Source organism: Cryptomeria japonica, chromosome 9 (genome assembly GCF_030272615.1).
Source record: "Cryptomeria japonica chromosome 9, Sugi_1.0, whole genome shotgun sequence".
NCBI classification, from domain to species: domain Eukaryota; kingdom Viridiplantae; phylum Streptophyta; class Pinopsida; order Cupressales; family Cupressaceae; genus Cryptomeria; species Cryptomeria japonica.
In genome coordinates this window covers 140035977-140053799 of record NC_081413.1, presented here as the reverse complement: position 1 = coordinate 140053799, position 17823 = coordinate 140035977, and the positions used below count along the sequence as shown (strand labels likewise).

At 35.6% G+C, this 17823-nt stretch overlaps 1 protein-coding gene across 3 annotated transcripts in view; it reads right to left on the bottom strand.

Moving 5' to 3' along the window:
• Positions 1-17823, bottom strand: part of LOC131060230 (kinesin-like protein KIN-7L) — a 142449-nt gene that overhangs the window by 121219 nt on the left and 3407 nt on the right. For 2 of the 3 annotated variants that reach the window (XM_057993403.2, XM_057993404.2), the window contains exons 3-10: positions 2587-2705; positions 2380-2493; positions 2191-2272; positions 1979-2046; positions 1774-1851; positions 1506-1651; positions 1278-1380; positions 1117-1197 (exon numbers count right to left, since the gene is read on the bottom strand). In XM_057993403.2, the coding sequence (XP_057849386.2) occupies positions 1117-1197; positions 1278-1380; positions 1506-1651; positions 1774-1851; positions 1979-2046; positions 2191-2272; positions 2380-2493; positions 2587-2705 (791 nt within the window). Of the gene's footprint in view, positions 1-1116; positions 1198-1277; positions 1381-1505; positions 1652-1773; positions 1852-1978; positions 2047-2190; positions 2273-2379; positions 2494-2586; positions 2706-17823 lie in introns of those variants that run through there. The other variant, XM_057993405.2, reaches the window with a different exon arrangement.

The following is a 17823-nucleotide window of genomic DNA, read 5'->3' as shown; positions in this document are numbered from 1 at the left end:
AGTGAGAAAGGTATGAGAATGGTTCACTAGTTTAAAATAAAATCACGAAAGGCATAAAATAATTTGAATATATTTTTAATATATAGTCTATTTTTAAATATATTTTTTTGGTTTTCTTTAAATTAGTTTTATTTAATTGTGTAATTCAATTTGTATTTTATTTTAACCTATTCATTATTAGGTGTACATTATTTTATTTTATTTTATTTTAATTGATTTAAAAATATGTTATGATCGTTATGTAACTAATTCAATATTTGAAATATTATATTTTTTTATTCAATATTTATAGGTATTTTATAAATTTGAAAAAATGAAGATAATTGTTATAACTTATATTAATGTCTTTTAAGGATTATACTTATCATCACTAATATATATATATGAATGATATCTTATTTTGATTTATATATGATGGAAATAGGTCATATGTTCTACAAATCCAATAATATGTATCTTCTAGAAGATTGTTTTTAAACCTTTATATATTTTCAAATGTTCAATAAATTTGCCATGTTTTTCGTCGAGTTTTTGGTGAGTCTTGAGTTTTTAAGATTTTTGGACCGACCAAGTCCCAATTTTTCAACTATGGTTCTAGTAATTAATGCTATGGATATTCTAAAGAGTTACTTTCATATAATTCAAGACAAAAGTCTACAATGAAAATAATGTGCCTTAGATTAGCACTAGAACAAGTCATAACCCAAAAATAGGTTACCTATGTCTCAAATGACTAAAGTGTGTTTGACCAAAGACTAATCATTCCAAGTTATTTGAGATGTTGGTAGGTTCACCTAAAAAATTTCAGAGGTATTGTCAGGTTATAGCATGGACATAGCCTAATATTTAGGAAGACCAAGATAATTAGCAACTACAATTCAACCATGTATTCTCCTATTGTACTTTTGAAGCTGCTATTTTACTTTGTTGATAGGAAATTATATTTTTGGGGAAGTGATAAGCAAATCGCATTTATTGGTATAAAAATCTATCACACAAAGTGCATTACACAAATTAGTTAGTTATTTTGCAAAAATTTGTTTACCAAAACAATGAAACAACTATATATACACCATCACACATTTAAAAAACTAATGGTACAGATCCAAGAAACACCTCGTTGACTTTTGCACAATTTGTGACTCGTTTAGCTCTGCTTGCAAATTGAAGGGTTCCACGTGTTTCATCTGTATGAATCTACAAAAAAACATTAGCATAAACATCAGAATAAGAAAAAATATCCCAATCACCACAAATATGCTCACTGATTGTTTTACCTCTTCAGGTGCAATAGTACAAATTATAGCAGTCTTGGCATTCCCACCTAAAGCTGGCTGTAGGATGCGAGTCAGCTTACTGTCACGATAGGGAATATGTCCTCTACTCCCAGGAAAAAAAAAACTCTGATGAGTTAAAGAACTCAAACTTGCCAAACAATAAAACCACCCATGGTTTAAAGAATTAGTAGAATCAACAATCACAACTGTAATTACAAATTGGCACACCTTTGTTTTCCACCGCCTTCACTAAGCTTATTGATTACAGTACCAAGACTCATCAAACTTTTATTAATGTGAGTTCCTTCTTTGAGACGGACTCCACCTGCTCCAGTCTTAGCAACTCGCTCAGAACCAGCCAAATCTACCAAATTCTACAAAACAACAATACTCTTTTCAATTTATGTCCCTTCCAATCCTAGCACAACCTTTTCTACCTAATGTTTCATGCCAGATAAAGTGAGCTTGAATTGATAACAATCCACAACTTGCTCACCAAAACAGAAACTCTGACGGCGTCCTTGTCATATGAACTCCCATTTCTCTCAGCATCCTTCACTCTGCTTTCTATGACCTTTAAGTTCAATCCAACAAAATTAGAATCAAACTGAACTGAATGACACAAAACCAAAGCATGAAGTAATGAAGAAGTTCTTAATCTGCCAAAAAAAGATAAGAGTAGTAATATACTCCACACTTACCATCCTGAAAATTGAATGAGACCTGCTACTTCTAGCATTCATGTTTGTCTCCCCAACATGTCTATGTACTGCAATTAAAAATCAAATTTGAAAACAACTTTAGTAACTCATTTCATATGAGCTAATTGTGACAACAATTAAGATTGGTTTCCACATACAAAGAAACCAAGCTGTTAACAAGCATTGCCTTGACAGAAAAGCAAGTATAATACCTTCTCCTAGCTCAACAAGCTCAAATACTTGATCTGGGCTATTTACAATTTCCTCTCTTAAACCTGCAACAAATATACCACGCTGAAGACACCCCTTTGTGAGCACTTAAAATTCAAGTCTGTAGTGTGAGCAATAATCTGAAGCCAGATTTCTCATAGTAGGAACACCAAAATAACAGTGAAGCTTACCTCTAAGTTCTCATGAACTTGGAGTTTTTGGTTTTCATGAGCAAGTAAGTCATTGATCTCTTCATTGTAAATCTCCATGTATGAAACTCGAATCAAAAACTCCCGATCAGTTATCTGCCCAAATTGGGGTAGAAAAATATGTTTTTTAGTTTTGTATATCTCAATGAAAAAAAACATTGTAAACAAATAGGCTACAGCATTGCTTACAAGCTCAATATTTTTAAAAACATTGTACACAGCAAGGCGGATAATGCCAGGATCCTCAGGGGATCCTTGCATGGTGTAGGTCTTCCCGCTGCTTGTTTGCCCATATGCGAAAACAGTGCCTACTCAATAACCCCCATGGTTGGTATTAGTTGAGAAAACAAAAGAAACAAAAAATAACCATTAACTGCAAATAAAGCAAAATACACTATTTGCAATCCTTATATTAATAAATAAAATTAAAAAAGCTGGAGAATAGTACATGCATAGAATGCACAAAGAAGAACTTGAATAACTTTTCAGAAAAAATAGATAATTTTCATCTTTTCCTGGAACCATTTAACATAATATCTTTTTCTACATGAAAGATTGACCCCCTTGAAATAACTCATTCTAACACTCTTGGTATTTGCCATCTTCACCTATGCTGAGAAATGCGTTGAAGCTTGTCTATATTTACTAAAAAAAGGCTTTCTTACCATATGTAAGTCCAATTAAACTTTCATTTATCCCTTAGCCTTATGTTTCAGTTCTTGCTGTGTATGACTGGTATCACCCATTTGTGAACCTCAAATTTATACTACAAATAGTCTTTGAGATTATATCTGTCTTAATGATATTAACCTCACATGATCCTCATCTTTTTTCAATTCCTTGAGATATTGTCTTCAACAATTTATACTCAACAAATTCCTAGGAACAATCATAGTAAGTCCACACAACTTGTTTCAAACGAGCTACCTGATTAATTGTTTCATCTTTGCTTTGAGAATGCTTCTAGTAGTTATTTTAACTTTCTCAATGCTTAAATACCATCAATATGATTGTACATAGCACATTTTAGAATCTAAACCCATAAGTCAATAAGAGATGTCCATCGCATTCCAATCTTAGGAGCAATCAATTGATATTTGATACGGACAACAAGAAGACCTAACATTAGAGCCCTTTCGCATCTACAATTCCTAATTCAAATTATTCAAAATTTGTTAAGCATGTGTAGTCACCAGTAATAAATGCTTCCAATCTTTAGTTTATATTAACACAAAGACATGCCTAGGTGCTTGTTTTGTGGAAGCAACTTAAGGAATTTGCAATTGCTCCTATAGTAGAAGATAATCCAATTACTTGAATCCCATAAGACCTTACAATTTGTATAATACCAATAGCATATGACTTGGAAATAGAGATAAATAAGGCTAAAATTACTCCTCGTACCTTACATTATCAATATAGACATTAAACAATGCTAGTAACAGACAACAACAATCTTTTACATAAGCTTTGCTGCTGAAATCTTTTGTAAAGTCCTCATTTAAATTATTTTATTTTGATGAACAAAGCCTATGTATTGATATCAAAAAATTAATAGTTACAAAAATTCTTTCAAGGCACCTTAAGCTTAGAACTCCAAGAGACACAAAGTGTAGAGAACTATAGCAAAGATTCTAAAAGGAGTACATACAAGAGTTAAAATCCCATCATACAAGACAAGCCAACATTATATCCAATTATTTATTTATAAGAATTATGAACAAAAAGAGGCTTGAAAAGACCAGCAACTACACAATAGTATAAAAGTCAACAATTAGTAGCATATTGGTGCTTCCCTAGAGCTTAGAAAGGCAAAAGCCATCCCTCATTTCACTGAATTTAGGCATTTCGTCATGTAATTTTGGCATTAAACACCCAGGATTTTTAGCTACTATAAGCTCTTTAAAGCTACTCCTACTTAATGTTAACACATAAACATCTATTTGAAATTGGAAACTCACAAAACAGCAATGAAGTTCTTGAACATCCTTGTGTGCTTTGTAGGTCCCATTGCCTTCAAAGTTCAAATTGTTCACCAATATACATAAGTTCAAAACATCATAGAGAAATAACAACCAATTGATAATAGTCATAAAAATGCTGACTAGATAACATTAAAAATATTCACATGTAGTGAAAAATCCAACAAAATAAAATATCTAAGCATAACTTTGTCACAAGAATCACATTAATCACGTGCTAAATGACAATGACCAAAAGTTCACAATTGCCTGATATCATCTCTCTAGTATCCACTTTCGCACTCAACCACAAAAACTTTAATTACCAATTCTCATATGGGTTCAATATTTTTCCCCAAGGTTCAAAAAAACTAACATGTATCACTTCGTCCATTTGAACTACAAGTAATTGTGATGCTACTCCCACTAGCTACATCCTGTGTAGGAGACTCCTTGTCATTTAAAGGGATTATGGAATGACAACAAATCATAATATATATTTTCTTTGCATTTCTCTTGTTCATTGAAAGTGGTGATCGAATGGTTTGCCCTCATGATGCTAAGTACTCAAATTGTCTCATCCTTCATGAGTCCTCCAACTTGCTTGTAGCTTGATGCCCTAAACACCACACCAAACTTAGTAACAAAATCAAAATGACACCTATTTTTCTCACCTTCATCTATCATCAAATCTCACGGTGTGATTGTTTTCATTTGGTCCTCAATTATAGTGAAATACAGCTTGGCGAATTGATGTAGCCAATTCAGAACATGAAAGACACCATTAATGAAAACACAAAGAGACACCAAAATGGATCAATTTTTCCTTCCCTATTCTTCTCCTACAATATATTTTTACAACCCAAAAGAAATTACAATATCAAGTAATCTGAAATTACGCTTTTTTGGTAGTAATTGACAACTTTCAAAATTTGCCTTTTTTTGGTGATTTCCAAACTTATCCAAAAAATCCTGAAAACTTCAAAATATCTAAAAATCAAAACTTTGACAGAAATTGCCAACTTTCTAATCATGAGCTCAAAAATAACTGAAAAATCAAATTTCTAAAATCTAGGAAAAAACAAAAAATGCTCCTTTTGAAGCTCCTGCTGTTGATGATATAGCGTCGGTAGAAATCCTACAGGCCGATTCAGCAAGATCAAATGTGTGAATGGCCTATTCGCCTTACACATTTGATGAATCTATCAACTTATATTAATCCTTTAATGTCTTTATCAAGTCACATATGCATTATCAGGTTTAATGATTAAACATACATTATCGATTTTGACCTATCAGATTTGTTTCAAAGGGGCCGACATTTGGTTAAAGTCCACCACCCCTCATTTGAAGGCATGTGATGCTTCATTAAGGTCGTGCCTCCTTGATGAGAGCCGACTCTTGGATATCTCTTTTCGACGGATATATATGGACGTGGTCTTCCTTGCTTATCGTCTATGGTTGGGAAGGCAATAGATCTAATGTTTGGCTGTGGTTAACGAGCACTACCTTAAAATCAACATGGTATCTGAGCCAGCTTCCTTCTATAAAGCCTAACCGCTTGAAGGTAGATCCTGTGTTCTCAAGGGAAATTCAATCAGAAACAATTACAGATTTAAGAGCTCTTCCAAATCGAAAGGCGATGCAGCGATTACACTCGTTGACCTCCACCCTTCACAGTGGCATCGGTCAGGCGTCTAAACAAATCAGGTGGCAATCAGGGGATCAAGTCTCCCCAGGCCTCAAGAACAAGTATGATGGCCCAAAATCCTTTGCGTCTGAAGTTCCGTGGGGAAACGCAAACAGCAACCTATGCAAAAAGTTGTCTGCTGCCCAATCACAAGATTTCGCCCAAGATTTCAAAGCTCATCAATGTCAATGTTGAAAGATGTTGGCTTGTGACTCGAACTCGGGTTGCTGTGGCTGGAGAGGTTTTTGTGCTCGATACAAATTCTTTGAAGAAGAAGAAAGGGCTAGAGACGGAGCCCGCAGCCCTGTGGAATCGGTACTTGGATTGGCTTTATCACCACAAGGAGCTCAGATTGTATATCAATGTTAGCCGAATAGGGTTTACGGATGAATTCGTGGAGGCGATGGAACCCAAGTTTCAAAGCGCTTTTAAGGCCTTGGAAGAGCTTGAGGCTGGTTCGATTACCAATCCGGACAAGGGTCGCATGGTCGGGCATTATTGGCTCAGTAAGTCTAGTATTGCTCCCATTCCTAATTTGCGGCAGCAGATTGATAGAACGCTTGACATGGTACTAATTCTCTTTAGGAGAAATTCTTTCTACCATCATGCAATGCCTTCCGATCATATTGCCATGGTCTTCCCAACAACACATGGCATGCATCCATTGGAATGACTTTATATGTCTTTCCTATTAAAAACTTGACCAAGCATCTCTTATCAACAGCAATTTCATTTCCCTTTTTAAACCATGCAATACGAAAAGGATGGGAATGATTTTCACACTGCAAGTTTAGTTTATCTACCATTTCTCTACAAACCATATTGTCACAACTGCCACTATCAATGATAACTTGACCTACCTTTCCACCTACAGTGCATCTAGTTCAAAAAATATTTGTTTGAAGCCAAAAAAATTTCAAAAGCTCTTGGTTTTTTGTTTTTTTTTTGCTTCTTCATAGGGATAACCATTGCTCATCCCATCATGAGATTCCCCCCACATTTGATGAAACTTGAGATTCAATTCCTTCTACAATTTCAGCTTGAGCTAAGTTCAATCCATGCTGCTCTCCCTGTTGTTGTTCTTGTGTGTTATAGTTTGAGCATTAAAATGCACTATGTCCCTCTTCGCCATAATTAAAGCAAGAAAAAGGCTTGCATGGGTTTTCCCACCATTATAACCTCTATCCCTCTAAAACCCTCTTCCTCACTGATTTTGCATATATTTTTCTTCTTCTTGAGACGATTCTCCTTAACTGTAATTTAAATCACCCTATAATGGATATTGTATACCTCTTTTTTCCTCCTCTATTCCTTTGAAAATATTGTCTATTGTGCTTTTCTTCTGCCTTTCAAGCTAATTGGTATGCTTTCTCAATACTATTAACCCTATACATACTCAATTGATCTTGAATGGAAAATTTTAGACTATTCACATACCTGGCACCAATCTACTCATCAATCTCTTGGTTCTCCACACGAATGGACAATTTGTAGAACTTGCTTGTATAATGTTCTATAGTAGACAAATATTACTTCAGGTTTTGGAATCTTTGAAAAAGAGTTGTGCATAGTCTACAAGTAGAAACTTCTCTTTTTGTTTCTTCTCCATCTTGTCCCAAGTTTTTATTATCTCCTTTCCTTTTCAAGTTCTTTCTTTCTACAAATCATCCCACCAGATCCTTCCATGACCCTTTAACTTGGTGCATGCAAATTTTAACTTCTTTTCTTCTATCATGGACTTCCACTCAAAAAAATTCTCCATGCTATTCAACCAATCTACTAGCTCCTCTAGTTTGAGACTACGTGCATAATCACAAACTTCAATTTTAGTTCCTTCAATTTTAGTTCCTTCAATTTCATTTCGCCCTTCTAATGCTCTCGGAATCCTTTCTTCAAAGGTTAGACACTCTAACTATTCTTCCTCTTCATAATCTCCATGTTGATCTACATCTCTTTGTCTTGTTTCTAGATCAAAATTATTTCATCTTATTCCTTGATTTGCTATCATGTCTACAAGATATGCTACTTGTATCTATAGATTTTGCATATCTCTACGCATATGGGCAAGACCTCTTCCTCTTCCTCTCCTAGCCATCTTCCTACTCTGATACCAAATGATGTAGCCAATTCAAAACATAAATGAAACCATTAATGAAAACACAAAGAAACACTAGAATGAATCAATTTTTCCTTCACTATTCTTCTCCTGCACTCTATTTCTACAACCCAAAGAAATTCCACTATCAAGTAATCGAAATTACCCTTTATTGGCAGTTTTTGACAACTTTTAGAATTTGCCGTTTTCTTTTTTGTAATTTCCAAACTTATCCAGATTATCATGAAAACTTCTAAAAATCAAAAAAATGATAGCTTCAACACAAATTGCCAACTTTCTAAACTAAAAACAATCATGAGTATGAAAATAACTGAAAAAACAACTTTCAACTTTCTACAATCAAAAATAACTAAAAATCAACCTTTTAAAATCCAAGAAAAAATAGAAAATGCTCTTTTCGAAGTCCCTGCATCATGAATACATCCATTATCCTATGGTGTCCATGTTGGCTTCTCCTATACCTCTCATTCATGCACCTAAAGTCTCCTTCAAATTACTACAAATTGGCCCATCAACAAAATCGTCAATCTTGGAGGAAAGGAATTTGAATGTTTTTGGCTTAACCTTTATTTAGACGATGTGTATCCTTGTGAAGTTTTCTTCAACCATCGGTAAGGAGGCAAAATAGCCGAAAATTGTGGCATATTTTCAGCAACTCTCTAACATGTTGTAGATCCTCATCATGCATCCCATAAACCTGAGAGACCTCATCAATAGGATGTGTCAACATGCCAATCCCAACAAAAAAATCACCACATACCTCACGCTTGCTGCTTGTCAAGCTTAGCTATTGCTCTATCCCTATATAAGGGATGAAAATACACAACCAAGGGTGGGCATAGATCCTTTAAGGACAGCATCCCAAATCCCACAGCATTGCCTATGAGTGTCCTTGATCTTGGAGGAAGGAACCCTTATAGTCTGATTTGTAGGGTAAAACCTTCATCTCTCCAATATCATTAGTTTCTTTTTTATGATCATCATTCCATCCCTCTAAAAATTGGAGGATTTTTCTTGGGCATCATTTGCAATTCTTAACAAATATTGGACATACAATATCGACTCTTTATTAGGAGCAATGTTCCATCAGTATTGGACCTCGCTATCATTTTTCATTGAGGTGTTCTCCTGTTCTTCTTCGATGACTTCTTGCGACTACTTCTTGCGACTAATTTTTCTTCCTGCTCTTATATCACAACCTCTCTCTTAACCACCTCCTAAGATTTTAGCTCTAGTGTACTCTTCAATATTTCAAGCTCTAGTGAAAGGTCGAGAGGAGGGAGTTAGATGAATCGCAGCCATAATGTGCAACAAAGGAATTTCCAAGGTTTTCCGATTGCAGAAAAGCCGACAGTGCAGTTTGGGGAAGAGATAACCAACGAAGTTAAAGAAAATGAGAAATACTTTTTTGAGTTGGGTTTGATCGGGAAATTCAAAGGTTTTTTGCCAAGCTTGAGCAAGCTTCATCAATGGATCACAACGTTCTAAATACCCATTCTTGGGGGGGATGTCTAGATTTTCCTAGGGGCGCGAGGGCATTTGTGGTTGTTTTCAACAATGAGTCTAATTGAAGGATGGTCCTCTAGGAATACAAATAGAGTTCGCGGGATAAATACATGTTGCTCTTGAAACCGTGGTATCCATCTTTCAATCCCACAATGGAATCCTTCGAGAAAGTTCCAATATGGGTAAGACTTACATACTTCCCTTTGCAATTCTAGTTTGAGTCCTATATGGATGCTATTAGAGATGCATTGGACAAATTCCTAGGAGTGGATGAGGAGACCCTGAGGTTTCAACACATGACATTCGCTCGTATCCTGGTTGAGATGGACACAAAGAAGTGCTTCTCGGATGATTTATCCTTGAAGTCTAGCGATGGAAACTAGCTACAACCAATGGATTATAAAGGCATCCCTTTTCAATGCCGCTGATGCTTCCAACTTAGTCATAATGTGAAAGTTGTGGGCAGAAAAAATCAAGCGAGTAGGGTATGTGGTGGAAAGATGTTTTGGATTCCCATTATGTGGTGGAGAATGGCAAGCAAACCGATTCCCCTCAAGTATCTAAAGAGATTGAGAACAGGCATGCCACATCTCAGAGTGTTGGCACCTCCCTTTATGAGCCTAATCTTTGGTGCAGGAGCACCCAAGGCACCATCAAGCCTCTATGAGGCAATTATGAGTCTTTTGTGTTTTGAAGGTTGAGAGTTGTAAATAAGGCCTTTTAAGACAATATGTGATGTAATAAGGTCATTGAGACCATTGGATGTTAGGTCAAGTCCTATTAGGGTCGTATTGTTAATATTGCTAAAAATTGTCAAATTGTCAAAAGTTGTCATTTTGTGAGAAATAGGTCTAAATGGGTCAAGATTGATGTTTAATGGTATGTAAGGGTTTTTTTGATCTATTTGGACTTATCTAAGTGAGTTTGAGTCATGGTTTGGTCTAGGATCAAGTTTTAGACAAAAGTTGCTCATATTGTCAAAAATTGTCAAAATCAACTTTTTGTGTTTGAAAAGGTAATTAGGTGTTTGTTAGTCATGTTGGTTCAAAAGGTGGTTATATCAGTTGGGAATCCTTGGAGGCATTCAAATAGGCCCTTCCCACAACCAAAAGAGGTTGGATACAAGATATTGTATGAAGAAGAAAAAAATTAATAAGGAAAGAATTGAGTTTCTGCAATTTCTGAACATAACAGTCTGTTCTTGAGCATGTTTCTCTATCAAAACTTGGTCATTTGACTTGGGAACTGATTGGAAATTGTGTGGGCATGAATCTAGTTTAATTTTCCTTCTGTCTCATCTGATTTAATGGAGTTTTTGAAAAGTTATAGCCATTTTAGTAAAAACTGTCCAAACCCTACCTTGGGATGACAGCAAGCATAAAAAAATGTAAAACTTTATTTCTATTCAATGTAAAACCACTCCAATGAGTGGAAAATATCTATACATATATGCTTTCTATTTCCTATTTCTTGCAGGGGTCCATGAAGCATTTTCCACGTGTTATTGAAGGACACAAAATCTGATTTTGTGTCTCAGACTGTGGACAGCAATGTATTGTTGGTGTTTTGAAGGTGTTGGAGTGCAAATTGGGCTCCCGGAGGTTGGTTGAAGGCTTGGAGAGGTGTGAGGGGTTAGTGAAGACCCTAATCAAGTGTTTGTGGCCCTTGATTGGCCAAAATAGTCACCATTTTATGACTGTCCAAAACTGGGTATGTTGCTGTCCTAGGGAACTAGTAACCTGAGATATTATGAATATGATGCAAAGAAAGGGTTTGATGAGTGGAGGAAAATTGGGGAAGGTGTGTGGGAGTCTTTACTAACCCTTGGAAGTGTTAGGAAGCCTTGGTGAGAGGATTTGACTCAAATTATTATGACTGTCCTAAAGCATGTATTGGCTGTCCTAGAAAACAGTGTGTTGGTTGTGAGTAGTAGATAACCTTGTTGGATGGTTGGGAGGGTAGAGAGAGCCTTGTTTATGCACGTGTTGAAACCTTTGAAGGGATGTCCAAGGGAAATTAGGTTGTGAGAATGCATTGCGTGATAAAAGTGGAGGTTGGAATCTTGACAAAGCATTAATGTTGAATAAGAGACTATGAGGGCGTTGATGATGCAAGTGTTGGAAAGTTGTCAATGAGACTAATTATGTTGTTTTGCCCATTTGAGAATGTGCCAATGGTTGGAAGAGAATCAATGAATGAAGAATGTGTCCTTAGGGTGTCAAGACCTTGTGAGTAACCTACAGCCTTGTAAAGGGTTTGTGAGTGAGTGAAGCTTGTTCCTATTGGAATAGGTAAGTTGGGAGAAAGGAATCCCAGTTTGGAGTTTAGTGTTGGATGCTCTGCATCAATGTTGTATCTGGGATTGTGGATAGTGCCAATGTTGATATTGGCTCCAAGATTGATATTTCAGGTAAGGGTAGCAAAATTGGTTGCCTAAAGACAAGTGATGTCACTGGGTCAGAGAAATCTGAAAACCAAAGTTATGTAAGAAGCTAGAAGGGTTGAACAATTCTTGTAGATGGATTGCAATAGTCTAGTGTTTACCCTGGTTCATCAATGGGGTCTGCTAAAGGGGTGATTATTGAATGCCCTATTGGGCCGCAAAATCTGGAGAAAGGAGGGAAGGATGTTTTTGGTATTCCCAATTTGAAGTTATTGGAGAATGCCAAAGAGGAAGGATGGATAGAGGTGAAAAGGAAAAGAGATAAGAGGGCTTAGGATGCGAATTTCAATTTGATCCATGGATCTAAAGAGAAAGGAGAGTGTATTTAGCAATGTAATTACTGACCTCTTCAATGGTCAGTTCCCTATCTTGTGCAAGTCCAATCACTAACCCTCGATGATCCTCTAGTGTGCATCAACCTTGACCCCAACAATTTCCTAGGCTAACAACCCCTTATCCCTTTTTTGAAAAAATGACAACACAAAAATATTTTATGGATGTTGTGTACAAAGTGTTTGATGAAGTGTCAAGCAAAAATTCGAAACATTAGATAATTGGAACAAAACAAAAATTCAAAACATTAGATAATTGGAACAAAATTTTGTGAATGAAACATTATAGTGTAACCCTAAGGCATTTAGTTTAGAAAACTAACTGAAAAGAAACAGCATACAACGCTACAATATATTTTAAAGTAATTAAATACATTCAAAAAAAAAAATTTACAAAAGCTAGGAAGCTTGGAAATTTTTGAAAAGAAAAAAATTAAAACTCAAAATGAACTTACCTTTGATAAATCTCCTTGGGGCAATCTAGTTGTCTTCTATAGCACTTAGCAAACAAACTTTATGTATTTGCAATCCTTCACCACTTAAAAAAGCAACAAACTTTAGCAAAGAAAAAATGGAAGTTGGAATGATAATAGACATTTTTGTCTTGTGTTTATCAAATGAGGGCTTTTGAGTGATTTTGCGATTTTTAGTCAACTTATGTTCCAAAATGTATTTCAATTAGAATCACTTTGGTTTCTTAAACATGTCAAACCCTTTTAGAATTATTTTCTTAATCGATGTTACATTGTGGATGAGAACAACCAAAGGATTGAGATTTCAATTTATAGTGTATTAAATTGTATCCGTTTACATTTCCACACTCTATTTGGGCCCCAACTTTTTCTTATATCGTTTTACGCCTATTTGGGCCCTATTCTACCCTACAACTTTAATTAACAATACTACGATTTAACTGTCAAACTAATCAAATTAGGACCTAATTTAACATCACAAACTCCAACACTATTGAATCCCTTTTAGAAGTCCTATTTTGGTGGCACCAGGATGCCCAGCAACCCTATCTTACCAAAATTCCCTGAAATTGTAGCCAGTGTAAGTGTCTACCATCAAAATTTGAATTTTGGTCTCGATTTTCATACTTGACCATTTTATGTCGGCTTAAACTCAAAAATACCTTGTGAACCCTATAAAAAGAAATCTTTTATAATTCATAAAGTTAAGTTCTAAGATCAAGCATTCCAATTCAATTCAATCAAGAGCAAATCTAAGCAAATAGAGTAACAAGCTACAACAACTTACATTCAAGTATGATTTCATGTTCATGTTGATTATGTTTTGTTATCACATTATTACATCAACACTTGAACAACTTGTCCAAAGAGCATTGCATCGTCACCTTCATGTGAAACTCCATAGGAAGGTTTCATACCTAAGCTATAATCATTTCATTCTAGCATTTCCATTATTACAATCACTCTTTTCACATCAACATAGCTATTGTGGAGGTGGGAACACCAACACGGAGTTTGACTTAGGCAAGCCCCTATACAACACAACCATTTTTCCCCGTTTTCATGCGTGCAAGTTGAAATCCAACAACAAAAACGGTTACAGATGTACAAAGTAGACTAATACAGACAACTCCAAATTTTGAATGGGCTGAAACATCAAGACTGGAGCACACTCCAACAATGCCCAATGCTTTTTGGCAGGAATTTCGGGAAACAAGCTTACAAGACCTCCTAAATACATTTTTCAACCTTTATGTCAATTTGGACACCCTTAGAACTAGAGCACCCTCCAACCGTGTATGGCACTTTCAGTTCCAAATTTCAGCAATAGGTTCCTCTCTGTGTCTCAATTCCAAATCTGACTTACTATGTTGGTCTTCAATTTTGTATTTGATTGTTATTGTTGAAAGTTGTCATTTTGCTAACCTAGTTCATTCACACACACTTCACAATCTCAAATCCACTACAACAATGGAATCATAAACCCCATAGCCTTTAGCTTTCCTATTAGGACTATAGCTGAAGCTACTTTATGTTCCCAATGAAATGCCATGAAAATTTGAGATCTTATTTTACATTCCTAGGCTAGGATCTCATTTTCACAATTTATCATTTCTCTATTTATCTACTTATACATTCATATAAATAGAAGTATTATTGATACACAAAATACCACCAACAAAAGTACAAGTCTAGTAGAATTGAACCAGATGCTTTCCTCTACAACTTAGAACAAACACCAAACCAAATAGCGAAAGTCATCTTCTAAATAAGGTTCCAAACTAAGTTTTAAATATTCTTTACTTTAAAAGGCATCTTTATTAAAGTAATATTGTTATATTTAGCTATAATGGTCATTTAAGTCGATTAATTTCTTTTAAGTAGGTTTTCTTTATTTGTTTCAATTCTCAATCATTTTCATTATGGAAAGATCTTATAATTTTCTCTATTTAAGGAGTTTTCCTCTCCTTGTATATTAATCAATTATCATTTCATGGTATTAGAATAGTTTATGGAAAATGTTTTACTTGAATTATTTTTAGAAGTTTTTGTATGATTTTCTATAAAAAACAAGGAAATTGTTCAGATACAAATTACAACTTTTGTTTCAAAGAGAATCACATAGGTGTTTTTGCTAAGATCAAGGGTTCAATCTTCTAAAAATCATGTTTGTTTTTTGAACGATTTAAAAAAAAAACGTGGGCATTTATTCTTGTTGGCATGACTGGGGTTTATTTCGTGTCGCCTTTGCATCTGTGATGTGACCAACAACTTTCCTATTCCAATTGCTTTAAGCATGGGTTTTCTCTATCTCAAGCCACGCTACTCCTTTTTTCAACGATTTTTCAAATAAAATCATGGGCTTCTGTTGTTTGTTGGCTGATTTTTTTGACCAATTTTTTGAAACCAAAACAGGGTTTTTTTTATCAAAACAGATATCTAAATCATGGGTTTCTTCAAGCAGATTTTATTGCATGATCAAGTTTTCTTTTTTTTGACTTATTTTTGCCACAAAAAATGTGAGTATTCCTCATTTCCAGGTATCATAATTCTTAAGTTAGATAATGGGGGTGAATTTTGTTCTAACGAATTCACCAACTATTGTATTAAACGTGATATCAAGCGTCAGCTTACCACACCCCATACCCCTCAACATAATGGTGTTGTTGAGCGAAGGAACAATATTGTTACAAAAATGGCTTGTTGTATGCTAGAGAACAGAAATGTTCCAAAGAAGTTTTGGGCTAAGGGAGTGTATACTACAATGTACATTATCAACTACAATGTACATTATCAACCGGTCTCCCACACAGACCTTGTCAAGAAGATGAAGTCAAAGGAAGCTTGGTCTGGGAGGAAACCAAAAATCAGCCATCTCAATGTTTTTGGTTCAACAACATATGTTTGGATTCCAAATGCAAAGAGGACCAAACTTGATTCCAAATGCAAAGAGGACCAAACTTGATTCCAAAACCCAAAAGTTGATGCTTACAAACTACAATGAGAATCATAAAGCCTATAGATTGATTGACGTGGATACTAAACGTCTCACATCCAATAGAGATGTTTTTTATCAATATGAAGAAGGTGGGCCCAATCAACTCTCTTCTCCCATCACAAGTCTAGAAGATTAGCCTCTGCAAGCTAAAGATTTGGGTGTGAGGCTTTTATGAGCTCCACCTAAAGGGAGGGTTTCTGACGACTCAGAATTTGTGGAATCTCCTAGGAACGAACCTATACCAACAGATTTCCCTTAGAACTACTTGGATCAACATCTAAATGAATTCATTCCATGCAGCCCAAGTTGTTCTGATAATTTGGAAGAAGGTGTTTCTACCTTACGGCCTAAGTGATGGGAAAAGCTCATCAGTGATGTTCAAGATAATGAGCTTGTCGAGGACAAATCATCCAAAGTCAAGAACAAGCAAAGTATAGTTAACATTGCTCTTATGGCCAACATTCAAAATGTTTATGAGCCCCAAGATTATTCATTGACAAAAGGTAAACCTAAATGGGAAAAGGCTATGGAATTTGAACATCATAGTATTTTGAAGAACAACACTTGGGTTCTATCAGATCTTCCACCAAGGAAGAAACCCATTGGCTACCAATGGGTCTACACAGTGAAATATAAATATTAAAACCTATGGAACTCTTGATAAATACAAAACTAAATTGGTGGCTATAGGGTTCTTGCAAAGAGAAGGCATTAACTATGAGGAGAACTTTTGCTCCTACAACAAAGATAAGCACCATCAGTCTTTTTCTGGCCATTGTGGCACAGTTTGGCTAGAAAGTCCATCAAATGGACATGAAGAGTGCCTTCCTCAATGGAGATTTGGAGGAAGAGGTACACATGATGCAACCTCCGAGTTTCAAGGTTGCAAGCAAAGAGCACTAGGTATGCAGACTGGTGAAGTTTCTTTATGGCCTAAAGCAGACCCCCAAGGCATGGTACGTCAAGATTGACAAGTATTTGGATGCATAGGGCCTTTAGAGAAGTCCTTCAGATCCCAACTTGTATGACAAGAGCACTGGTAATGCATCATTCTTCATGTCATCTATGTGGACGATATCAACATTACTAGTAGTGGGGCACATTTGCTTGACCGAATCAAACTAAATTTGTGCCAACCTTTTAATATGACCAATTTGGATCTTTTGCATTATTGCCTCGATGTAGAGGTTTGGCTAACAGGAGGCAATATTTTCATTTCTCATTCTAAGTATGCCAAGAGTTTGTTGGACAAGCTCAAGATGGAAGATTATAAAGTCTCATCTATACCTATGGAGAAAGGGCCAAGACTTTAAGCCAAATTAGACTCATTAGTGGTGAATGAGTTAGCATTCAGGCAACTAGTTGGCAGCCTCATCTATCTTACAACCACTAGACTTGATCTAAGTTATGTTGTAACATCTCTCGCTTCATGACAGCCCCTAAGGCAAAACATTGGGTTGCAATGAAATTTGTACTGAATATGTCAAAAAGACACCTAACTTTGGCATTCTATATAGCAAAAGTAAAGATCCTCAACCGATTGGTTTTACAAACTCAAACTAAGCAAGTTTTGTTAATGACAAGAAGTCTACCTTTGGATGCCTTCAATCTTGGCATGGGTGCAATCACATGGACCGATAAGAAGCAACAGGTGATAGCTCTTTCCGCAACCAAAGGAGAGTATCGAGGAATAGTTAAAGAAGCATGTGAAGCAAAAAATGCTTTCAAACATAAAAATGTCTCGAGCAAGGCCTTCAACCATAATTTGTGACAACCAAGGGGTGCTAAAGCTTACCAAGAATCCAATCTTTCATGAGCGAACAAAGCATGTTGAGTTTCATTGTCACTTCATACAACAACTTGTTGAAGATGGATCTATGATGTTGCAATATGTTCCAACTAAGGAT